The sequence below is a fragment of the Corapipo altera genome, unplaced genomic scaffold (genome assembly GCF_003945725.1).
Source record: "Corapipo altera isolate COAL_440 unplaced genomic scaffold, ASM394572v1 0, whole genome shotgun sequence".
Classification (NCBI taxonomy): domain Eukaryota; kingdom Metazoa; phylum Chordata; class Aves; order Passeriformes; family Pipridae; genus Corapipo; species Corapipo altera.
The window spans coordinates 40,293,478-40,319,237 of record NW_020884872.1 but is presented as its reverse complement, the minus strand read 5'-3'; the positions used below and the strand labels follow the sequence as shown (position 1 = coordinate 40,319,237).

The following is a 25,760-nucleotide window of genomic DNA, read 5'->3' as shown; positions in this document are numbered from 1 at the left end:
TCTCTTATGAGGATAGGTTGAGAGATCTGGGTCTGTTCAGCCTTGAGAAGAGACAATTGAGAGGGTGCCGTATCAATGTCTAGAAATATCTGAAGGGAAGGTGTCAAGAGGATGGATCCAGGCTGTTCTCAGTGGTAGGACAAGAGCCAATGGGCAGAAACTAATGCACAGAAGTTCCACCTAAAATGAGGAAGAACTTCTTTACTGTGAGGGTGACCGAACACCAGAACAGACTGACCAGAGAGGTTGTGGAGTCTCCCTCACTGGAGATATTCAAGAAGCATCTGGATGCAATCCTGTGCCATGTGCTCTGGGATGACCCTGCTTGGGCAGGGAGGTTGGACCAGGTGACCCGCTGTGGTCCCCTCCAACTTCTGTGATTCTGTGATCCTGTGATTGCGTGGGGCGGGACAGCAGCACAACATCACGGAGCGGCGGGAGGTGACGCCCCGCGATCTCCCGCGCTTTCTCTCCCCTCCCCCGCCCTGCCCCGGCCCCGCGTCCCGGCGCCACCCCTCCCTGCCCGCACCGCCCGACCGCGGCGCTGACCAATCCCGTCGAGCCTGCCGAGGCCGCACACCAATCAGAGCGCTCCGCCGTCTCTGCCTCCCGCCCCCGGCGCGGCGGCGCACCAATGAGACGCGAGGAGACAACCCCCCTTGGGGGCGGTTGATCCGTCGCTCCGCGCTGTTCGCCTCGCCCCGAGCTGCCGGGACGTCAGGGGTAGGCAGGGCCAATCGGGGGCGAGGCCCCGTGCGCCGCAGCCAATGGGAGCGCGGCTGGCGTTGCGGCCCCGCCCCTCGTTCCCCCGCCGGCGGCACGGCCGGTGCTCCCCCTTCCTCCCTCCCTCCCTCTCCTTCCCTCTCGCAGCAATGGCGGCGGTGGCGGTGGCCGTGGCGGAGCAGGAGCAGTTCTACGCCCTCCTCGGAAACCTGCTCAGCCCAGACAATGCGGTCCGCAAGCAGGCCGAGGTAACGGGGCCGCCGCACCCGCGGCCGCCGAGCCGGCCTGTCAGATTCGCCGGGCCGCGCCGGAGGGAGGGCGTGCGGGGGGCAGGGAGGTGGCGGGGCCGGCCGAGCCCCACGTGTGAACAGCGGCACCAGCTGCTGCCGGGGCAGCCCGGGCGTTGCGCCGGTCGGGGCGGCGGGGCCGGGCGATGGCGGCGGTTCTGCCCGGCGGGCGCGGGGGCCGCGCCGGCCCTTGGCCCCGAGAGGGCGCGAGGGGTCCCGTAACCCCCCCCGCGCCCGCCCCGGCGCGGCCGGCGCCGCTCTCGCCCCTCGCCCGCCGTGTGTCCGCCCCGGGGCCCGTGTAGGAGCCCCCCAGGGGTGCTGCGTGTCCCCATTGCCCACGGCTGGCTCCGCCCGAGCCACCCGGCGTGACGGAGCGCGGCCCCGGCCCCGCCGCGCAGGGGGGGCCACGAGCCGGCGGCGGGTTGGGGGGGCCGGCGCTCGGTGGCTCGGGAGCCGGAGGGGGATTTCCCAAAGGAGGTCAGAGCGGCTGCCTGGCGTGATGGAAGCGCTTCTATGTGTGCTCCCGAGGCGCCCCTCTCAAGGGGTCCGAGCCCCACCCCGCGCTCCCCGGCAGGAGCGGGGCCGAGGTGCTCCGCTGCACAGTAGTTGGGGTTTTTAACTTTTCGGAACGGTCCTGTGTGTATTCAAGTGTTTCGTCAGCTAAGAAGTATTTCACCCAAAAGAAGCGTTTTCAATACGCTGAGTTTCTCTTGTTATCAGCAAAAAGTTTTCAGACGTGTTGTTTCAGCTGAAATTCTTTGTGGCGGCTAAGCCACGTTAATTCTTTCTCTCTCTGTCGTGCTTAAGGCTCCATTGTCAAGCCTGGTGGGGAATCTCTCCCGTTGAATTAAATGCTAGCGTCTAGCTTTAGCATGAATTCCCGCTGCATGGCTGCATCGGGTCTTTTATCGCTCTCATCACTCCAGCGGTCAGCAGAGTTCAGCGCATTGTTTGGTGAAGAATAAAAAGCATTATTCCTGATGCTGCAGTGAAAATTCTTCTAGTATAAACCGAAAGTGAGAAGGAGGGGGATATATGTTTTTAGAAAGCTAGTAAAGTTCAGTATTGATTATCACAAACACTTTCTAGAGAGGCATCAAGAACTATTCCCACATTCCTGAACACAGAGCTTCGATGTAAGCCATTCCCTGGGAGCTGAATTTTGTTCTCTTCTTGACTGCCTACATGTAACATAATATTTCTAACAACTTTATGAACTTTATTAGAATTGTAACAAAGCAAATTTATTGGGCAGCTGTGTCATAATGCCTGTAAAATAAAATATTATTGGAAAAGAATTCTAAAACTTAGATTCTTACAACTGGCATACTTTGTCAGAAGCTTGCTTGGAACTGAGTTGGAGTACTTTTTAATCTTCATAGGTACATACACACTATGGTCAATCAGAATAAGAAACCTTAATTGATGTGATAGATAACCAAGCTTTTCAGGTTGCTGGTTTCCTATACAAATACAAGCAAGTAGTATAACCTTTTACTTATTTAACTGCACTGAACATAGCATTGGTTTCTGCATATTGTCTGGGTGTGTTGCAAGTGTTTTTATGATTTAGGATTATTGAGAGTGGAAGGGTCCTAAGGATGCAATCTCCTGCTCAAAGCAGTGTCAGCTATCGGGTCAGACCAGGTCATGCAGGGCTTTATCCCGCTGGCTGTTGAAAACCTCTGAGAATGGAGACTACACAAGCTCTTTGAGCTACCCACTCCTGCTTGACTGTTCTCATTTAGAACAGAGATCTGAACCTCTTCCAGTCTGAACCTCCTTTTTGCAATTCACGTCAGTTGTCTCTTGTTCTTACACCATGCACAGCTGTGAAGAACCCCACTCAGTCTTCATAGTGGGTTAATGAACTTTTACCTAGTAAGATTTCTTTGGATAAAGGTATTCCATAGCCTTTAAAATATCTGCTTCCTAGAATCATGCCGTACTCATATTTGATTTTAAGCATCTGCCTAGTCCAGTCCAGTCAGTGCATACTGTAGGAAGGCAGTACTGAGTACTTAAAGGATTCAAATAACTGCAGCTAAATTGAATAGCAGGTTCTCATTTGTATCCGATGAAAACTGGTGAGAATGATAAATATATAGACAGAGGACAGAAGGAGAGAGACTCAGGTTATTTCTGATAAAGTCTGATCACTGAAATGAGGATGAGGGGTGTTCTGTTGAAAACTAGACTTGATGAAGATGTAGAGTCACATGCTGTCTGGGAGGACTGTAGTAAAAGCTGTAAAAAGAGAAGGATGGGGAGGAAGGTCTGATCACTGAAAACTTAATTTATGTGTACGGATCTAGATGATTCTCCCCATCAAGTCTGCTCTTGTGAGACCCCACCTGAGTACTGAGTCCAGCTCTGGGGCCACCAACATAAGAAGGACAAGGACCCGATGGAGTGAGTCCAGAGGAGGGCCGGGAAGATGACCAGAGGGCTGGAGCACTTCTCCTATGAAGTCAGGCTGAGAGAGTTGGGGTGGTTCAGCTGGAGAAGAGAAGGCTCTGGGGAGACCTTATACTGTAGCACATTCCAGTACCTAAAGGGGGCCTGCAGGAGAGCTGGAGAGGGACATTTTACAAGGACATGTAGTGATAGGACAAGGGGTGATGGCTTCAAACTGAAAGAGGACACGTTTAGATTAGATATTAAGAATAAATTCTTTACTCTGAGGGTGATGGGACACTGGAAGAGGTTGCCCAGAGAAGGTGTAGATGCCTCATGCTTGGAAGTGTTCAAGGCCGAGCTGAATGGGGTTTTGAGCAACATGGTCTAGTGAAAGGTGTCCCTGCCCATTGCAGTGGAATTAGAACTAGACGATCTTTAAGGTCCCTTCCAACCCAAATCATTCTGTGATTCTGTGCATGTGCTAGTGTGCTCATAACTTAACCTGACTGGTTTGCTGAAACCTGATTTGTTTATTTTGCCATTTGTCCTATAATGTTGTCTCTTGACTATAAAAGCATGTCTTTTTCTTATTTGTGTTTCTGTCTTCTGATAGAGAACTATTTACTTTGTTTTGGTAATTTTGTGCTCATTCTTAAAGTGTATTTCTCAGGCTGGGGGCAACATGAGTACTGAGAGTAGATAATACATGTTTGCTTTCATGTGTTCTGAAAGTTTGTCATGCTGTGTGAGAAATTTGTACCTCTCTATAAGGTAGCTGAGGAACTAATTGTGAACTAGAAGAATGAAGACTTAGCAGGATCCAGGTATATAGTTAGGGTGTAGGCAAGGCTGATAGTTAGATGGGTAGTAAAGCCAGCAAGAAGTCTTCCACCAGCCCAGAGGGAAGGTTCTGTGTTTGGCTGTAAGTTCCTCTTGCCCCTTTGCTCTAGCATCCTCTGAATCCAGTTTACTGAATTGACAGTTGTGCCCGTGAACAACTGCATAGGTTGGTGCCATTTTTACTGAGTTTAAAGAACTCAGAATAGAAGTTCATGATTGTCAGAATTGACATGAGGGAATCCAGCTTTTACAGTGCTTCAGCTGTCCATAAAAGCATAACTTCAGGTCTGTGCTGGGCAAGTATTTAGAGAACCTTCATGTTTCCTTATTAGTTTATATTTGTAGATAATAATGCAATATGAATATATTCATGGAAGCAGTTAACCTGAGGACTTTCTATTCTGACCCTAAACCTCATTTAATTTTACAGTCTCCATGAAAGGATTAGATTAAATGCAGGGATTCACTGGGGATTCAGAGTCTCATTGACTGTGAGTGTATATTGGCAACTAGAGAGAATGTGAAATGAGGATGGGCTCTGTGAACAAGGCCTACTAGGAAGCAGGTACAGAAAGGGGAGGAAGATGATGTCTAATATTAAATGTGTGATAGCTAAACTACTTTACTGAAAATAGCAGATACGCTCTCAAGGTATGTAAGTTTGCTAGAGTATTGAAAGGAGCTGCTGCAGTGTCAGGAATGGGAAGTAGACAGGCAGAGAACTGATTGAAATGAACCTGAGCTTTGCATAGTAGGCTCCTTGAGTTCAGGATGGGATAACGAATATGTGGAAAGGGTGGAATAATTTGTCTTCAAGATTATGTCCACAAAAAGTAACTCAGAGTTATTAAGTATAGAACTATTTCTGAATGAGTGGTTGCTATTCAGCTTGTAATTCTCCTGCTCTTACCTATATTGGTTTAGTGTATTAGAAACAAGCATTTAGAGTTTCAAAATGCTCACATATACCATGTTTTGGATAGCAAAAGGTTTTTTTCTGTGTTTTCCCTCTAGCTTCTAAGTAACAATCTAATTAAAAAAGCTGAGGTGAATGAAATGCATGCCAGAAGCGTGTAAAACAACATAACTGAACTTCTAATTAAACTTTCCATTTTATTAAGAGGGTCTTCCTAGGGAGGATGACCAATACATAAATAGTCTCTCTTTCTGAAGTTCAAACAGGAGTTTAAAAATAAAAAATTCTTGATCAAAATGTGTAGTTGAGACATGTGGCTGCCCTATAACATGATAAAAGCTGTAAACAGGTTGAAAACCAGAACTGAACAAATTTTTAAACTATACATTTGTCTGTTGGTCACAGCTCAGTCTCAAGCTTCCAAAGTTCTTAATTCTTTGATATGATAGAAGCTATGATGGATTCCCAGTAGGATATGTTCTGTGTATGTTGTATTTCTAGGAGTTTATGTTCTGGTTTTGTTGTATTTTGTAACTCACTGCATAAGTGGCATATGTAGTCATGCATATGTAGATCATTCCAATATGGCAGGTCTTACTAGGTAACTAAGATTTTACTCATAATCTTAAAATAGGTCATAAATTTTTATTTTGATAGGTTTAAATTTTTTCTGCTATTTTTTTTTTTATAAATTGGATGAATACTTATGTTGTTTTAAAAGGAAAGTCAGTTCATATTAATGCTTAACACATGCTTTCTAGTACATGTTTGTAATAAGCTACATCCATTTTTATGCAGGAAACCTATGAGAATATTCCGGGCCCATCAAAGATCACTTACCTCCTGCAAGCAATCAGGAACAATGCTACTCCTGAGGAGGTATGTCTCAGTAACCTTTATTTCTGCAGATTTTCAAAGGAACTGGGAGAAGGAGAGAAGAAATCAGTGTTGGTAATTTTCAGATAAATGAACAAGTTTGACATTAACTGAAGCATCTTAAATTTAATGCACATTTGTAAAGGGATCTTGTTTGTTGCATGTCTAGTCCACTAGTTGAGACTTTTTGATGTAGGATATTTAGTTTCAAAAACAGTTTTTCATAAGCAACTGCTTAGATCTCCATTGTTTTCTGTTGTGTGTTTTGCTTAATGAATGGGTTCTTTCCTTAAAATGTGTAACTAATATGTGACTGTTACTGTGATGTTTTTTCAAGTTACAGTTGAGAAGTGCTTTCTGTTTTGGGACACTGTGCCTAAACATGTTAAACTTACATGTCATCTGAAACTTCTAATGCTTCTTAAATTGGAATGGGGGGAGATAAGGTTACAGATGTGTTGCATGTTTTATTCGGATGGCTTTTGCATTTTGTCCTGTGTGGGGAGAATATACTCATTGTCATCTAGCAGTATTATACAATGAGTGGAGAGCAGCCTAAGCGCTATATAAATTTTATCCCTGGGTATATATGGTAAAGGTACCTTTTACTTATTCCTTTATTTTGTAAAGGCTCTCAGTTTTAGCAATCACTTAAGTCTTGCTGGTAAAACTGTTATTCACTTGGATATGCAGTGAAGAACTCCTAAGCTTTCAAAATGCTACAAATTTCAGAGCCACTTTAAAGTAAAAACATTTGACTTTTTTTGATTTCAGATCTAAAGTTTTACTGAACATTGTAAGGATGTAGCATGTAGAATTTCTGAACAATATTATAAGAGCATAAGTGTGCTGTTTCTCTGTGGATAATGATCTCTTCTGGTAGGTTGTATTCAGTTTAGAGGTAGATGCCATTTGTGCTTTTTAATGCTAAGAAAGTATCATCTTACCCATACTGATGTTTATCTACCTAGTGTTCTTCCAACAGAATCCTTCAATATTATACTAGCAACCAGTTGCATAAGAAGTATCTGGTTTTCCCTCCTGCCTTCTGAGATGTTTCATATGATCAAAAACTGTAGAGCAGTGTCTCCTGGATTTAAATTTTCCGTGGAAAAGATAGCTACTGCTCCTTTTGCCTCAGAGTAATAATCAGATAATGCTATGCCATAGAAGTCATAGCTGCATTGCACATACTGCTGTTTCAAACGCATTTGTCAAGTCTGAGTAGACTACTACAAAGTCGTGCTTGTGTAAATAAATACTTGCTCCATATATTTGCTGATTTTATTCCCTTTACATCAACTAAGGAAACAGCCCAGTGTAAAACTTGTTAAGAATCCTGCTGATGACTTGGATTCCAGCTTACAAAGTGCAAAGAAACTTTTCGCCTACGGAAGTTACTCTTACTAAAGACATCAGAGGCGAACATTGTAAAATAACTTGACATTTAACTCCACCAATACATAAACCAAAGAAAGGTTTAAATGTTAGCTCTTAAGTAAACGTTACGTGCTAGACTCAAAATGTTCTGATTAATAAAACCTACAAACAACCTCTCTGTCCTATAAATTGAAGTATTTAGTAGCCTTAGAGCCTAAGTGAAGTAATCCCCTATGCTTGATGTAAACATTGCATATAAACATGCTGGGAAACATTCTGTGCTGGTATCAACAAGTAGGCATTTTGTTTCTTCATATGTTTTATATACATCCAGATGTTCAGTAGAATATTGCCTGTCACCAGTGAATAGTGCTTTGGGTCTGGTATGTGTCCTCTGAGCACATTGAATGTATCAGCACCACTGAACACAGGGTGCTGGAAGGAGCTCTAGAATTTTAAAAATTCCTTGTCTAGGCTATGTGAAAGCTGAGTTCAGATCCCTCTTTGTTTTGAAGCCTCTGTGTTGTTTTATCTCCTCTCAGGAAAACTAGGCTGAAGAAAATACTCCATCCTGTTTGCATGAGTTGGGCACCTGTGTTGTAGAGAATACAAAGTTCGTAAGACAGCAGTTGGGAGAATCCTGGCTCTGCAAACTGTTAGCTTTGGCATTTAAATGGAGAAACGGATGCAGATCATACTCCCAGGCCCCCTTGCATTTGACCATTAAGCTAGATTAGGAATAACTCTTCTAATGAACTGTGTAACAGGTTTTCTAATCAGAGGCTAAACTGTGGGAACATGTTTTTCCTCTGTTCTTGTTTCATATTTTCCTGGTAGCAGAGAAGAACTGTTCACAGAAGTGGAGGGAAGCATTTGACTTAGCAGTTGGAACACTTCAGTGCCAGGTGATATGCAAGTTTGTACACCTGAGGCTGAGGAGGGGGTTGAATACAGGTCTCCAGCTTCCTGAACATGTAGTCTCACTGTTATGAAGTTAGGACTCCTTCCTATGCAGCTGCATTTTAAAGGGTTGAACAGCAAGGTGGTTTATATTCACAGCTTATTTGATGCATTTTATTCTCAGGATGTGTCTCAGGTGTTAGAAGCTGTTCCTTTGCAGTTTTGATTTACCACATAAATCTTAGAGAGGAGCAGAAGTTCTACATTTTCTCCTACATTTGTGTTCTTGGTTAAGTCTAGGTTGGCAGGTTTTGTGTCCTAATTTACAGATGATTGACACAATAACAAATGCTCTGTTAAACTGTTTCTGCTGTACTCCTAGAGGGCTTTGACCTCCCCCTTCCCACTCCCCATATTGTCACATGAAGGGATGTGTTTCTCAGTCTGAAAACTGCTGCTGTGGATGGAGTCCTGTCAGGGTTTGCAGGGGAAGATGACAGTCCAAGGATGCACCATGGTTCTGCCTTTGAGTTGTCCGTGGACCTGAGGCACACTGTGCTTTGAATTCCACACGGCGCTAGATCTCTGAATGAGATTGTGCGAGTCCATCTTTGGACTGTGTCTTAAATATTGTTTACTTCCATTTGTGCATGTTTTCTTCCTTGAGGACTTAAAAGGAATAGTGAAACAAAAGTAAAAATCACTGTGACGATGCTACACAAGGTGGTCAGTCTTTTTCTTACGAAAATATGTAGGATTACCTGGACACTTTGAATACTAGAGGAGAGCATGGTATCCCAGATAGCTGTTAATAGTTCTTCTGCTGCCCTGCTCAGCAAGTTGATTTTCTTCTTGTGCCTTGGTTCCATCATTCATAAAATCCTAAAACATTTTTAAAACCTTGTAAATTCTACAATAGGAAGCGGTATGTTGAAGTTTGAGTATTATGACTACTTTCTATGTTAATAATTTTGGCATTCCATTTGTATGTGAGCATGTCAGTAATTTAGACATGCAGGAGAATCTAATACTAAGAAAAAAAATCTGCTCTTTTTATGTTTCTTTGGTCATTGTGAGTTGTTTTTTGAGGTTGTACACTTTATGTCGGTCCTGTTCTCATTAAAAGCTATAGTCACTAAATAGCAGAATTTTAAAATGCTTGTTTGGCTACATGTCTTGTAATGCTTAAACCTGAAAGAACCTTTGGGGTGTGTGAAAAATACATACTTTCGTAAAGCAGAAGAAACAGCCCCAGAACTTCCATTAATCCAGCCATCTTTGTCATAATTAAATTGACAATGATAGTTTTCATATATACGTGAATATCTGCTGGGGAAAATATGCCATTTATTTGTTATTAGAAGTCAATTGCTCATTTGTCACTCTGTCAAACATTTGAATTTGCTTTAGGGATTTGGATTTTTTTTTTCCTCAGCTAGTGATGCCTCACTAGTAACTCTAACCACGAGGTAATTCATGTAGTCCTGATCTTGTGTCTTTCTGTATGCCTTGTTATTTGTGTTTTTACTTTGCAATCAGTCTGTGTTTATCAATCTTTTAATATTTTAAGTTCTTTAGAGTTGGAAATTCTTCTCTTTGTTTCCATAAAGCATATAGTCTCAAACTCTATTCCCTGTCTGGCCACATATTATTACTTCAGGGAAGAAACTGATACAATGTGATTTCAGTCATTATCAGATGTCAGGGAATACGCACTGAAACAGGATGCCTTGAGTAAGGGGAGACATTACACCAGAGTTTTTGCCTTGTTTAGTCCTAGTAAACTTGCTCCCCAGTCCAGGCTCTTCCTATGTAAGTTTACCATACTAATGAGGACAAATTTTAGTCTTTGCCAGTATTGGTGCTCCTAGGGATAGGAGAAGGAAAGATACTATTATATTGTGGTACCATTGAAGTTTTTGGACACATTGTTAGTGAGATTCCCAGAGGCAGTGTGGAAAGAATCTCCTTCCTCATGTTCCCCATGTGACAGCCTATTGCTCCAGAGTCTTGGCTTATGATGGGAGCTACAGCACAGGTGGACACTGTGACCTTGTTCACCTGCTGACTTCCTTGGATCTACTAGGGAAGCTCTAATCCTACATATGTCCACATATTAGTCCACACTGGAGCTGTAAAGAAGGAGATAAGGAATGATCTACAGTTGGGTTATTTCTTTTCTATAGGTTATACTGTAGCAATGTAGTTGAGAGATCTTCTGGAAATTGGACTTGATTACTTCTGCTGCTCACTGAACACTTTTGAATTCCAAAGACTGTTATAAGTGAAATTGTTTTTCATTCAAGTACACATTAAGTAAGAATGTCTTGGGAAAAAAATTGAGTGCGTGTTGCATTGGATTATTTTTTGTGAGGATTTAACACATATATATAAGGTTTTGTTACGTGTGTTAAACTTTAGAAGTTTGGGAGGTGATTTTTAATTAGTTTGTCCTTGTTGAAACGCTAGTTGGTGAACCTTTTATTTATTAAGTTTCTCAAAGAGCTTCACGTGTCTTTTTTACCTTTACTGCGAGTGCTGCTGTATTAATTTTGAATTACTGAGCCATGTTTTTTGCTTCTTGTAGTTCTTGTAAATTGTAAATAAATACAGATATGTAAATGATACTGTTGTAGAATTGCTGTATGCATGCAGGAAACATAGAACATTTTAATATGTGGTATTGAGGTTCCTATGCTTACATTCAAGTTTAAAGAAAAAAATTTCATCATAGACCTGCCAAATGCTAAAAGCTTTGTTTTGCGTTTGGGTTGTTTTGCGTTTGGGTTTTTTTGCGTGTGGGTTTTTTTTCGGAAAATCACAGAATATGCTGGGTTGGAAGAGACCCACAAGGAGTCACACCATGTGCCTGAGAGTTGTTGTTTAGAGCAGAGTTTTATTTGCCAAATTCTAACTGTAGGTTCCTGAATCTTCAGCATGGAGTTAGGTTGTTTGAGAAAGTGAAGGAGGGTTTACAGGTTAATTATCTGACACTTGTCCCAGTAAGTCACTTGTTAATTCAAAAAAATGTGTCTGGATTATAACAATCTCAGTAGGCCATTTAAAATAGAAAGAATACATGCTTTAAAGATCTTTCAATAATACAGCTAAGTCCTTACCTTGCCACAAAATATGCCTCAGGTTCAGCTATACAAAAAAGCTGAATACCTCAGTACTATGATTACTTATTTGAAGAGCTGTAACTGTCAGAAACATGGTTGTAAGCTGATGTTTCTTTACTGTGTTTTTTCTTACTATCATATTTGTCGTCTGTTGCTTGAGAGGTACACCATTTACCAAATAAATCTACACAGTGAAAACATAATTTGGAAGCATGATGTCAGTTGTCTTTCCTTGTAAGAGCATGATTATCATATCAAAACACTTTAACATCCACACTTCTCATTCAATAGGCTCGGCAGATGGCAGCTGTCCTTCTGCGCCGCCTGTTGTCATCTGCATTTGAAGAAGTTTATCCAGCTCTGTCACCTGAGGATCAGACATCAGTCAAAAGTGAATTGCTGCTCTTTATCCAGATAGAAGTTCAGTCCACTATGAGAAAAAAAATATGTGACATAGTCGCTGAATTGGCCAGGAATTTAATAGGTACTTCATTTATTTCAGTGATAAAATGTTTATGTATTGATAGTAGTTGTATTTGTATCTCTTGTTCTCTAGTCTTGTGTAGGCATTTGCACATGATATGCTAACTGATTTCATGGTTTGTAATAAAACCTAGTATTTGTTCGCACTATCCTTAATCAAATAAAAATACAGTTCTTCAACTCAGCTTTTTAAATTGCTTGAGTTTAGGTGAGATTGTATTAAGATTTATAAATCCAACTTTGTGTAAATTGTCTTAAATAGTATGCTGAACATCTGCATCAATTTCTTTTTTAAGTGCTGTTGTATAACAGTAAATGGAGATAATCTGTTCTGGAATGCTTTTAGATTAAACATTTCAGCCATATTTTACCCTGTGACTTGGGCACATCTTCAGATCAGATTTTTTTAAATGAATTTCAGTAGCTATGGCCAGCTTTCCTGCACAATTGTGATCTCAACACTCTTAAGTTTGCTTATCCTAAAACTTTGTTGTGTTTAACGTAGATGAAGATGGCAACAACCAGTGGCCAGAAGTTCTGAAATTCCTATTTGATTCTGTCAGCTCTCAGAATGTGGGTCTGCGTGAGGCTGCTCTACATATTTTCTGGTAAGCTTTCTGATGTTGCTGCATTTTTGCAGGGTAGCCAAATCATGTCTGAAAATGTAAGAAAAACTGTCACAACTTAATTAACAAGCAATTATATTTGTTTCATTTATACTGTCCTATTGTGGCTTACGTAACTCTTACATGTACAGTTACAGTCTGTAGCTTAAATAATGGATAAGTTTAAAATAGTAGTTAAGGTTAAACTTATGTGATATTTTAGTAATGTTTTGGTCTTATCCTCAGGAATTTTCCTGGGATTTTTGGGAATCAACAGCAACACTATTTGGAGGTCATTAAGAGAATGCTGGTTCAGTGTATGCAAGATCAGGAGCATCCATCAGTAAGACCTTTACGTTCTTTTGGGTTTTTAATATGTTCTGAGCATAGAAACTCAGGCAAGTAGTCTCAAATGTAAAGGTTAAACCATAGATTTCAACCAGAGAATTACATTACCTGAAACTGATGTACTTTTGGAGTTTTGACTATGCTTACTGCAAAACAAAAGGCTCAAACCTTTGCTGACTAAAACTGACTGGCTGGCTCATGTCTGCATTGCTTAGGCCCAGACTCTTCCCTTCCTGTTGTGCTTGGAGAAACCTGGTAGTGGCCCAAAACAGAGCTGAGGTTTTAGCCAGCCACATTGAGGGGTCAGAAGTTCCTTGTTAAATTTTCTTTCTGGTGCTCATGTTTAACAGTGTAAGTCTGTAGTGTCTCCACATGTAGCATCTGTATACGGTATGTCTCAAAACTCTGAATACACAACAGCTCCTTGAACTGTTTTTGCATGTTTTGCTGTAAGGGCATGTTAGCAAGCCTTGCTTTTCTGGAAGGCTTATTGATTTGTGCAGAGAATTGTACTCTGAAAATGTTTCTCTTGTTGTGAAAAATGCTGGGCAGGGATAGGAAACCCTGCTGTGGTATATGGGTTCAGTTTGCTGCTCCCTCATGAATTACTTTTTCTGACCTTTGAAAGTCAGCTGAGTAACATTTTCTGAAGTACCACAAGTCATGCCTTTAAAGAAGCATGTCTTAAACCCTTAGATCACACTTCTTGAAAAATGAGACTGTGACACTTGCATGCACATTTGAAGTTGGGGTGGAAGTTGAAAACAACAGGGTTTTTTTCTCTTTTCTTTCATTGAACAAAAGCCACTAAAACAAAACTAGGGAATACTTGCCACCTCATGATAAACTTTTTGTATCATAGATGCTTTACCTTAATTTGAAGTAAGATGTAAAATCCCATGTTAAAAACTAATTGCTATATCTGTTAGGACAATGTAGTCTCATAATAGGCCTAATGTTAAGAGAAAACAAAGACAGGTTTCATTACCAGTTTTTCACATTTCTTTCTCCAATCCTGTCTTCTAGATCAAGACACTGTCTGCTAGAGCTGCAGCTGCATTCGTTCTTGCTAATGAGCACAATGCTCCCCTTCTTAAACATTTTGCAGACTTACTCCCTGGAATCTTGCAGGTAAGAAGCCAAACAAGTAACAATGTGCCATTACTGTCTGTACATTGACAGTATCCAAATGGAAATTATTGGTTGGCAAATTTGCATAGCATGTGAATTTTTGCTGCGGCCTGGATTAACTGTGTCTCTGTTAACCAGACATCAGTCACCAGCAAGATACAGTGGAGACTAATACCGAATTTTGCAAACACAAGATAATTGTTAGGGTTTTAAGGAAAATAGTACAATGCTGATTAACTTATGCGGTGTTACCTGGATAAATGAGTTAAAATTATTTGTAAGGTATTTTAAGTCAAAATGATACAGCTTTTAAGTTAACCATGATACTGAAATATAGTTTAAATATGGGCTACCCTAAGACTTCAAATAATTAGTAATTGGGGAATTCATGGACCCATGATAGCCTGTATCTCTTCACATTAGAAGAAAGCTTAGAATTCTGAGCATAGATTCTCAGACTGAGAACAACAGTGTTTACAAATGGTCTTTATTGTTTTTGATAAATTAGGAAATTGCAAACAAAATACCTTTTTAAACTTCATATAATTTCTGAGGCTGGATTGGATGTCTTGGATGGATGAATCTGAGCAAAAGTTGAAATTCTAATATAAGGTTGTTTACTTTTGGGGGGAAACCTATTGTAAACCAAACCAGAGACAGAAATGGTTTGAACTCTGAAGGATGACAATTTCACAGTTCCCTTTCTGTATCATGAAAATAGTAACTAACTAGATGCCTTTAATAACAGTGGTAGTGTTCACTTTAAGTGTTCTTTAAAATCACTTCTGGTGATTTTAAATTAGGCTAAAATTAGGTTAAAGACTGACTCTTTGCTACAGTCAGAACAGCAGGTTCCTGTTGACAGTGTGAGCTATAAACTTTGTATGTGCTTTGTGGCAAGCTGAAAAAAATTGTGCCAAAGCTACTGGCATCTACAACTGATGTAATTCTGCTTGATCTTAAATGGAAACTGAGAGTAATTTATTTAAATCAACTGAACTTGAAAATGGGCTGTAGTGTGTATAAGATAAATGTTTTTATATTGAAGTCACTGTTAGGTGTTTAGTCCCTGTCTGTGACTTCATCAATAACAATTGTGTTGTTTAAAAGTCGTAACTGGCTGAGAGGACCCTGGCTACATAGTACTGTATGAATGAGAGTGAGGCAGGATTTGGGCTGGGCATGCCATTTATCTTGACGTTTAGCAATTAAATGGTATGCTGTTTTTAAACTTGAGACTAATAGTCCACTTTGTGTGATATAACTTTCAATGCTACTATTTTAGACTGTAAGAACACATGCACTTGGCTTCCATTTTCAAGCTTTGTTTTACAAATACACAGAGCTATGCTATGAAATCTATCTTTTTAAAACACTTACTGCAAGAAGGACTAGATTTTCTGGCTGTGGTAACATAAGATGGATATGAAGATCGGAGTCTATAAATAGGAGATGGGATGTGTTAGAATAGTGGTGAGTGACCTTTGGAGACAGTTGGATGCTTTTTTTGTTGCTGTTGAAGTTCATTTTATTGAAACACTGGCGTGGTAAAAAAACTAAAAATAAAATTCTGACTTAGAAAATCAGTCCTTTCAGTGCAAGAGCTATAATGGTTATGCTGGAAGTTGAACTTGAAGAACTAAGTTGAAACTTTTATCCGAGGGCTTAATTTTGCAGTGGAGGTGAAAGCAGATAGAACTTAACTGACACCGTGGTTGTTGTTGTTTGGCACTCAGAGAAGTGCATCTGTCTTTTTGAGCTCACTGTACACTTCAAACTTCTTTCTTCAGAAACTTTGGCTTGCTTTAAAAAACTGTCAGAGTTGCGATGGGTATAAAATACAGTTTTACGGAAACTTACAGTAAATATTATATTATCCTTTGCCAGAATCAGGATGAGTGGTAACTATTAGCCCAAAAGGCCTTAACCAGGAAATACGTTTTTTCTTTCAGAACATTTCTGATACTAGAAGATGCTACTTCTGTGTTGAAAGTGTGGGCTGGTTAAGTGGAATTATAAAAAATGTTGGATTCTAGACTTAAGTATTAAAAAACACCTAACTACTCACTTCAAAAAATGCTTCTACGTTAGGAAGACATGGTATACTTTCCCACATTACTTTTCAGAATGTGGCTATAAGCTAGGAAAGACAGTTGCAAAAAGCTTGATTTCTTTTTCTCTTTGCTGTGTCCTGTGACCGAAGGCTGAAAGGTCTTTAATTTAATGGCTCTCCAGAGATGTCTGGAAAAAAAACTATTTAATCTTGGGATTCCTGCTGTTTATAAGTGTAGATAGGCTATTAAAAGCTCTTCTCATGTAACAGGGAAAAGGGGAGTTAGGCTCATTTTCCTTCTTTTGGGCAGAGTTACCTTATTTTAAATGGACTTTGAAGTTCTCGTCAAAACAGTGGTTTTACATGTTGGCACCTCTGATGTGTGGCATTGATTCTTTCTGAGTGTCTGCAGTGTTAGATTTGAACATTGTGAGCCATAACTTACTTTTAGAAAACTTGTAGTTTCGGATCCTGCATAGTATTTCATTGTTACAGATTCATGCACACAGGCTGCCGTAGCAGGGCCTGACTCTAGGATCCTGCTGAAAATACAAAGTCTGAGTGAAGGCTTCCAATTAATTAGTCTTTTATTAGTTCTCTGGTTACAGCTCAAGCTGTGTGCCTCCATATAGGGACCCCCACCCCAATTCACACCTCTCAATTATACCTGTACTACACATCACCCAATCCCCAATCACTTCTGGTCGGTGGTCTCTTGATTTCTTACTGGTTTTCACTGTTGCTGGGCTGGCCTTCTTCTGAAGTTACTTCATTCTCTTAGAATTATCTCCTTGGTCCTTATCTTCTTCATTCTGCTTGTATCTGCTGGAATCAGCTAGTTATTTGTTAGCAGCATTAGTTTCATGAAAAAGTTTACTCTTATCAGTTCTTGTTCTCTAAGGCTTCAGCTACTTAGCTGCTGGTACTAAATGACTGTTCAGAGAGACAAGAGTACAATTAATCAAATTCCTTCTATAACACTGGTCTGATTCATAGTCTTGTTTGTTTTTATTGAATCTTATCTTCATCTTATCTTTTTATAGGCTCTAAATGATTCCTGCTACCAAAACGATGATTCTGTTTTGAAATCCCTTGTAGAAATTGCAGATTCTGTTCCTAAGTATTTACGACCACATTTAGAAGCTACGTTGCAATTAACTCTGAAGGTAAAGCTAAGAATGTTTTTTAAAAATCACTTTTTTCCATTCCAAAACTTTTGTTCTAACTCTTTGCTCTAATCTTCTGGGTTGTAGTTGTGTGCAGATACCAGTCTCAGTAACATGCAGCGTCAGTTGGCTCTTGAAGTAATTGTGGCCTTGTCAGAAACTGCTGCTGCTATGCTGAGGAGGCATACAAATATTATTGCACAAGCCAGTAAGTATTTTACTCATTTTCTTTGAAATAGTTGTCTTTTATAGTATTAAATCGACTTTACACGTGACCAGTGGCAGAATCATGTCTGAGAGTTTGCTAGTGCTGATAACTTAAGAAAACTCAATTCAGTGTCACCCAATGGAGAAAACCCCTTCCTATTATGACTCTTCATAAATTAATCTTATGGTTGCTTATGCAACACCAAAAATATGAATAAAAATACAGTAGACTCTTATTAGATGTTTCCAAGGAAAATACTACTTTCATGCTTTTATGCTGGCTCTGGAAATTTTTACTGTGAAAAAAAAAAAGTTGATGCATTTAGTGCTGAAGTTCTACGTTTGAAGTTTGGTATGTAGGCCAGATACTCTGTGATGCTGGCAGCTGAAGACTGAAGGAATTCAGCATGCATATTGAGCGTCAGTGTTGAGTTAAAGCTGTGAATTAAAAATCAGATGCTCGTATAACTACATAGAAATAATCTAATTAGTCTGTTTAACATGTAGATTGTAAATTCTTTGAAGAGACACTTTTTATATCATGCATTATTGTTTGAAATATTAAAAATAAATGTCTTCTGGACAGCCCCAGCAGCAATACTATATGCAGTGATACTTCTCTGCCTTTTAAACCCTTTGTGACTAGATCCAGGTACTGACACAGCAGTGTAGCCTGCTTTTCCCTACCTGTCACACTTGTATTTGTCTAGATTTCTGAAACTTGCATAAAAGGCAACTTTTTTTATCTGTGTGCTCAGGCTGGGGAAAGCTGTGTATATAGATGTCACTAAGATAATCATAAAACTTCTAGAAAACATTGTAAACTGGACCTGCTTGGCTTAAGTGTTTAAACTATTGTTGAGAAGTTTTGTTTACTAGTGGAATAGTTTTTTAAAGAACAGATTCTTTTAGAATATATTTTGAAATTTGAAAATTTTGAGAACACTGTATTTTCACTCTGTCGTGTATCTTGTTGGAAATATTAACACTTGACACTTGCTGACCCCACATTATTACAAGTTTCTTATCTGTTTGGGCAGCATAGTGGAGAAGTACCTCATACAGAGGTACCTCATACCTCTTCAGAATGTTTTGCTTTTCTATTGGGTTGCTGTTTAGGAATGAAATATTTGTATTATGATAAAGCACTGTAAGGGAATGAAATGGCTTTGGTTTGCAGTTCATTGTAAAATTGTTATTAATATATAGCTAAGGAGAAAGACATTTATTTTGCAGAGCTAGTAAAGCAGTTGTGTTCAGAGAAGGGTAAAAAGGTAACCAAAAAGGATTGCTTTTGTCTTGGTTTTGTGTCTTAGTTTTCTGTTTTCATTCAACTAAAAAGTGATAGATCACTTGATACAACTGGAACTGGGACTTAGGCAAAATTGTCATCTTATGCTGATTTAGGAGTAAGTGTGTGTCCTGTGTGCCAGTTAGCTGCTCAGGAGTTCCATTTGGATTCACATTTCCCTCCTTGAGCTCAATATTTGGGATAGCAGAGTGTTTTATTGCTCTTTCCCTACAAATCAGACATGCATTTCCCTACAGTGTCTAGAAAACGAAAAGTCATGGCATGCTCTGATAAGAAGCAGGCTTAGTGGTCTGATGCTTAACTTGTTTGTAAGCAGTCTATATATTATTAAATTTTGGAGGCTTATTGGCAGAGTGTTGAAACTTCAGTGCACAACTTGCATTTTTTTTAAAAAGCCCTTTGTGAAACTACATTTACTGGCAACCACATTCATATTAAATATCAAGATATACTGATGACCAGAAGCCTTTGAATTTCTGTTCTCAACCTTCCTTGCTAGCAGCAATGGACACTGACATCAGTTTTTGGAACTGCATAGCATTTGTGGCAGATGATGGTTGTCTTCCATATTTCATAGGTGTTGTGATGATACATCATTCTCACACGTGTGCTTATGCACATCTATGTCTGAAAAGCTGGGCTGTAATACTTGAGGGGGGTTGGAGGCCTAGTAAGTGTATATAAAATTCTGACATGTGGGCATGATGCTAGAGAGTTCATATTGTCTATTAAGTTATCTTGATACATATATAAAAGCCCTCTGAAGGCTTTTGCAGACATGGTATAGTGTCTGTCTGAAAATACATAGCCACATCAAGCAAATCAATCCATAGTTAGATCTTTTCTTGATACTTGCCCCACAATGCTGTCAGTGAGCAGTATTTTCTTCTGTCATCAGTTGACTAGAAGTTTCTCGTCTGTCCAAATGTGTGGTGGAGAATTTGCTTAGGGTGGTGCCTCTGTAGTGGTTTACAGTAGTGTAAGTATATTATGAAATACACCAGTTGCAGTGTCCTTGATCAGTTCCAGTAAATCACATTAACAGCATGGACAGTTACTGTATGCCTACCAGTTTTTCAGGTAGGTTACTGTAAAGGACAGTTAACTATGATGACTGTTTTCAAGATGTGAGGTTAGACTGTCCTAAAAAGATTATTAAAGATTGGAGGTTGAGTATTTGACTAAAAACTTTTGTTTCCAGATTAAAGTGAAAATTTTTACATAAATGATGTTGGCTCTGCCAGGGGAAGTTTAGGTTGGATATTAGGAAGAAATTTTTTACAGAGAGAGTGATCAGATGTTGAAGTGGGCTGCCCAGGGAGGTGGTGGTGGTGGATTCACTGTCTTTGGAGGTTTTTAAGATGAAACTGGATGTGGCACTTAGTGCCATCGTCTACTAACCATGGCAGTGTTGGATCAAGGATTGGACTTGATGATCTTGGAGGTCTTTTCCAACTCAGCTAATTCTATGATTCTATGAATTCAAACAACTACTCTGAGTGGTTAGTGTGTACTAAAAAGTAAAGAGCATCTTACTTTGCTCTGGAAGTGCAAGGTAGACTTTTCACCCCTTGTGCTTCTGAAGACACAGGAACCAGCAGACTTAGACAAATCACTGCACTCCTTCCTACTGTGAGAACTCAGAAAATAGGTAATGCTTATTGCATAGTGGTTTAGCATTGTGATAGAGATTGTGTAATAGTCTCTATAAAGACTTAGACTGAGAAGAGCAGACAGGATCAATCTACAGAAATAGACTGTAGAAATAGAAAGTGGTGGATTATTATTATGTGCAAATATGTTCATGATACGAAACAAAAATTTTATTAAGTGGGGAAAAAGAAACATCAAGTTCTCAACCATTACCTTATTGTAGAACTACAGCTTTATGCTAAGTGACCACTGTACATATAGCAAACAAATTTATCATGTTGGTGAATGTTATGAACTAAGGGTTCAGTATTACTCTTTCATATTTAATAGTCTCTTTCATCAGTAAATGTTCTAAGGATGATGTCAGAGCTTCAACAGTACTAATAAAGTGTATCTGAATTCTTAAAGCATATAATACCGTTTTTACCTTTCAAGAACTTTATTGAGGAATTTGCTTTTTATCATTTTCATGACTAACAAAAAATCTTGCATTGCACTATGAGCCCTGGTAAGAAATACACTCAAGTACTTTTTACTCTGGATTTGAATGTTCTGGAAATACTTTTCTGCCAATCTGTTCTGAATTATTGGCTGATGCAGTTTGACAGACTTGGCCATCTGCTACTGAAGGAAGAGTTATTTTTCTTCAAAAATTTTTTGAAAGGAGAAAACTTAAAATTCATGCTTGTTATTCGAGAATTTATTTTAAGAAAGCAGCCTGAGTTTAAAAATGTGGTGGTTTTTTTTCAGTTCCTCAAATGTTAGCAATGATGGTTGACTTGGAAGAAGATGAAGATTGGGCAAATGCAGATGAGCTTGCAGATGACGATTTTGACAGGTAATTATCAAGACTGTGGCCAAAGGCAGATTTTAAGTGCAGAATGCAAATGACTGCCCTGCATTACTTTTTCTTTACTCAAATGAACCGTAGTTTTGTTCCCTCAATCATGAGCAGTTTATATGTGGGTTACTTAGGTACTGTTCAGGAAGGAAGTAAACTATTTCAGTTTTCATATATTGCTGTAATTTGACAGGTTGTGTGTTCTCTTGTCTGCTGTTTTGTACTGTTTCAGCTTTTCAAACTTCAGTTTCTTCTGTCATTTATGTTACTCGGTTCAGAAGTCAGTGCCTCCTAATCCTTTAAACTGAGGGCTAATCCTGAAATTAGCTGGAACCAAAGCTAAAGCATACTGACCTTTTTAATCATCTACAACCAATCTCTTTGTATTTTTCTGTATCTATGCCATTGAAAAGGTGCTATTATAGAAAAAAGCTGCCTGTCATTGGAAGGATGTCATCATGCACCGTGGAATTCCTTGCTGGATTCCATCTAGCTCAGAAATAGTACATTTTGTTATTATTTTAAATCCCTTTGTATGTCCAACAGTAGCTTGGTATTATTGTGTGATAGGTGAGAAAGAGCTAAAGATGTCCAGTGATTCTGATTTGCTTATTCCTATATGCTTTGTAGCTTGCTCTAACTTTTTACTAGAATAATAGTGGTTTGTCTACTGTGTCCTGTTACATTTGCTCTTGTCCAGATATAGTTAGAATGAAGTAGAAGCAAGCAGAAATAGGTTTAAGAGATAACTATCTCCATACTTCTCTAAAGACACAGACGTTCATTTACCAGTCTAGACACTTCTTTGACATATCTGGCATCTCCTTCCAGACTCAGATGTAATTAGTGTTTTGAGACAATTTATCACAGAACATTTAGAGATCTTCATAGGAAAATAGCCAATAGAAGAGATGTCAATTTATCCTGAACTGTATAGCAACTTCAACTAGATATCAGGCATATAAAGACACCTGCAGAACTGATGGGAGTAGGAGTAGGAATTTATGGAAGAACCTGTTTAATCTTTGCCTTACTTGGAATACTTTTTTAGTTTCCTTTGATTATGAAATTGAAAGTGAGCTGTCTTTTCTTCCCTCCATCACATAGTAGACCATACCCTTTTAAACTTGTTTCCTCAGTGTTGAAATTTTGCCATACAGGTAGAACATCAGACAGCACCACTGCATTCAGGTTTGTTAAGTATTTGTATCTTTTCAGTCAGCTGAATTTCAAAGAGAAATAGAATATTAAAGTTTAAGTCCTTATCAAGCCTTTCAGGGTGTGGACATTTATTCAGATGGTTTGCTTTAGGCAGCTTAGTAAGTGCACTGAATCATCCACTTGAGGCATGCCATTTTCTATTTATTGTCAGCAGAGTAACTTTGTTCTTCTAAACACAGCTTAACTGCCTTTTCTCAATTAGAAGTCACATTTAGCGTGAGCAAAGATCAGAAAACAAGTTATACTCAGCAACCTTACCCTGAAGGAGAAATGTAGCTCCTTTGGGCCTCAGGAGAGCTTGAGGCTTAGACACAAAACACTGGACATCAGTTGGTCACTGGTGGTTGTGTGTGTGGTGTTAATTTTTTCTTTTAGCAGTGTCACTCATAGTGCTACTGTGTATTTCCCACCGTTGAAGTTCACCTTTGCAGAGAGCTCGGTGGATGATGTGCATGCTAATGTCTTCTGGTTCTTGAGTCTTTGTAGCTTCAGAAGAAGACTGGAATTTTTGTGCAGTCACAGAAATAGGCTAATGATCTGTTGACTGCACCCTAGTTAGGGTGTGTTCAGATCTGATTAAGGGGGATGTGAATCAGCCTACACAAAAGCAGCAGGAAATATTTTAGTGTTTCCAGTTTTCTCTTGCTCTGATTTCATAGAGCAGTGAAATTCTAAAGGAGGAAAAGGTTAATCTGACTTCCTCTTTCCTTGACAAAGGCCTTGCAAACGCTGCAGAGAGGTGTGTGGTCATTTTTTCCTAGATGAACTATCTTTATTTCCTCAAACTGAATGTGTGAATTAATGGTGGGAAGAAAGAGCTCAAAGAATGTAATTTCAGATGAAAGCTACTATTGACTCTAGTGTTTGGTCCAATCTAAACCTATGTGCCCATGCACCATTCTCCTGCTGGTCATGTGTCTATTTGAACATTATTGTATTTGTTCTTCAGATTAATCCTGTCAATATCTTTTTGCAAATACCTTTGTTCACAGCGTGTGAGTTTCTAGACTGTGGTTTGTAACGAGACTTGGAGATTCAAGTGTAGTAATTTGAAGACCTCTGTTTCTGACCCAACTGACTGATACTTTAAAGAACAAGGAGATTCATCCCTTTCTGAACCATTACTCACCTTTTTCATCATCCTAGGTGTCTAGGATGGACTGTAATAACCTTGAGCTATTACAGTGCTAGCCATACCCAGACTGTGACAGTAGTTACCTGCGTCCTGGAAACTTTGCTTTTCTGTAGGGAATAATTCTATTGAGTAGAACAAGTCACTTTACATAGATAACATTTGGCTATTCATCTGTCTGAGACTCACAAATTCCTCACCTGGACTGGATGTTTTCTGCCTCAGTCCTTAACAAGAGAACATGCTAGTAGAGTGAGGGTACTGCAGCCATGCAAGAAAGGACTCTTACATCCCAAAGTCTGAATTCTTCTGGTTCACCTGCTTCATAGCAAGTCTGAACTAGTTTGCGTTCTAGTGACAAAAAGGTGATGGCCAGTATCATTGTTTCATGTATTGCAAATTTAGGTTCATCTTTCTAGGTAAGTGTAACTGCTGCGAAATTCAGTCTATACCTTCACTGCTAGTGCTAGTAAGGCTCAGGTTTCTCTGGTAGTAGACTTAATCAGTGGGCTGCAGATAATAAATGTTTCAGTGAAGAGTAAATAACTATGACTGGTGCGTGTGTTTTTAGGTTTGGGTTTGGTTTATTTACTTAAGGACGGATACTCGTATTCAGATAGCAAAAGTTTGAAGACTAGAACTTCAGGGAAGGGCAATTCTGTGCCCTATTTGACTGCTTGTCTTATTGTAGATACTAAACCACTGATATTTCTGTAACTCATATTTAGCAATGCAGTGGCTGGTGAGAGCGCACTGGACAGGATGGCATGTGGCCTTGGAGGAAAACTTGTTTTGCCTATGATTAAAGAACATATTATGCAAATGCTTCAGAATCGTAAGTAACTACATTTTATTTTCCTTTCTTTTTTTTTTTTTAACAGTTCTGTTCTTTCCAGGAACTTTGAGGCTTCTTAAATCTTCGTGTTTAGCTGCTTGATGTTTTTATGTTTCCACTTTTGATGTCGGCAGCAAAAACTGTAAAGGCTGTGAGCCTGGGAAGTTAATACCTTCTCTTAGACTATGATTTATTAAGCTTATATACAGTGCATTTTTTTCTGTGCCATGGACAGCTGAACAAACCTTTTTTAAAACAAACAACCTGTGAATTACATATAAATAAGGGAAGATTTGAGGATTTTTACTTACAGATATTCTCTCTGAATCTCCATACAGTCACTCACAGTACCTTAAGTTTGTCTGAAGTGCCACCTGTTATTCTGTAGCTTGATGCTTTTCCTTCTTCAAAACTGCCCCTTTTAAATGAAATTTTAGTATGTTACAGTTCATATAGGGAAACTAGTTGGGTATTTTTTGCCTGTAACTTGATGGACCAAAATACAAAGGTCTTTGGTAGGCTGTCTGTCTTTTGGTATGCTGATTTTTAATATTTGTTTCATGAGATGTTTCTGTATATTCTTATCAGTTGCTTTGTATGCTTCTTTTCCTCTTAAAATACCTGTAATGCTTGCTGAGGCAATTACTCAAAAAAATATTGTGCATTGCTTTCACATGCTTTCACTTGACCTTTGCTTTGCTTTGAGCCTTTGAAGTAGAAGATAATGCAGAAATTCTGGGTATGATTTCTACCTTCATGGTTTAAAACCCAGCCCAGAAAAGACTGCTACCATACTGGATATGGAACAGAGGGCTACTCAAGGTAGCACCTAGTAGTGTGTGAACACTTACAACGCCTGTTTGGAATGAAGGCTAGCAGCTGCCTAGTTTTGTAGTACACGCAGAGAGGTGTGGAGTCAAATTGCTGTAAAGACCTGACTCCTTTGAAGAGGAGGAGTCATGCAATTGATGCCTGATACTTGCTTTCTGCTGAGTCAGGGCTTCCCATAACCCTTGGTACTCTTTGGAGAAGAGAAATGCAAAAGATACTGTTTGCTTCAGGGGCTCTCACTGGTAGGGAGCTGGGGAGAAAGATGGAGACCTTTAGATTAAAACATAATTAATACACTCAGTAATCAAACTTTTCCTATCCCCACAACTTTTCTCACAAATGTTTATTGAGATAATAATTTAAAACTTCTGGGTTTGGATTGGGTAACCAGATGGTCCGAAGTTGATTGTGTTTCATTTTGTAGATTCATTAATTTCAAGTTTGGAATGCATGCTAACAGTAATACAATGAGAGTAATGAGGTATAGGCTTAACTAGG

General features: G+C 39.5%; 1 protein-coding gene across 1 annotated transcript in view; it reads left to right on the top strand.

Annotated features, from left to right (window-relative positions):
- The first annotated feature begins 780 nt into the window (after positions 1–780).
- Positions 781–25,760, top strand: part of IPO5 (importin 5) — a 43,079-nt gene continuing 18,099 nt past the window's right edge. The window contains exons 1-10 of the mRNA XM_027645066.1: positions 781–971; positions 5,965–6,045; positions 11,736–11,928; positions 12,433–12,535; positions 12,779–12,875; positions 13,907–14,011; positions 17,108–17,230; positions 17,318–17,438; positions 21,153–21,240; positions 24,325–24,431. Of these exons, the coding sequence (XP_027500867.1) occupies positions 873–971; positions 5,965–6,045; positions 11,736–11,928; positions 12,433–12,535; positions 12,779–12,875; positions 13,907–14,011; positions 17,108–17,230; positions 17,318–17,438; positions 21,153–21,240; positions 24,325–24,431 (1,117 nt within the window). The 5' untranslated portion in view covers positions 781–872. The remainder of the gene's footprint in view (positions 972–5,964; positions 6,046–11,735; positions 11,929–12,432; positions 12,536–12,778; positions 12,876–13,906; positions 14,012–17,107; positions 17,231–17,317; positions 17,439–21,152; positions 21,241–24,324; positions 24,432–25,760) is intronic.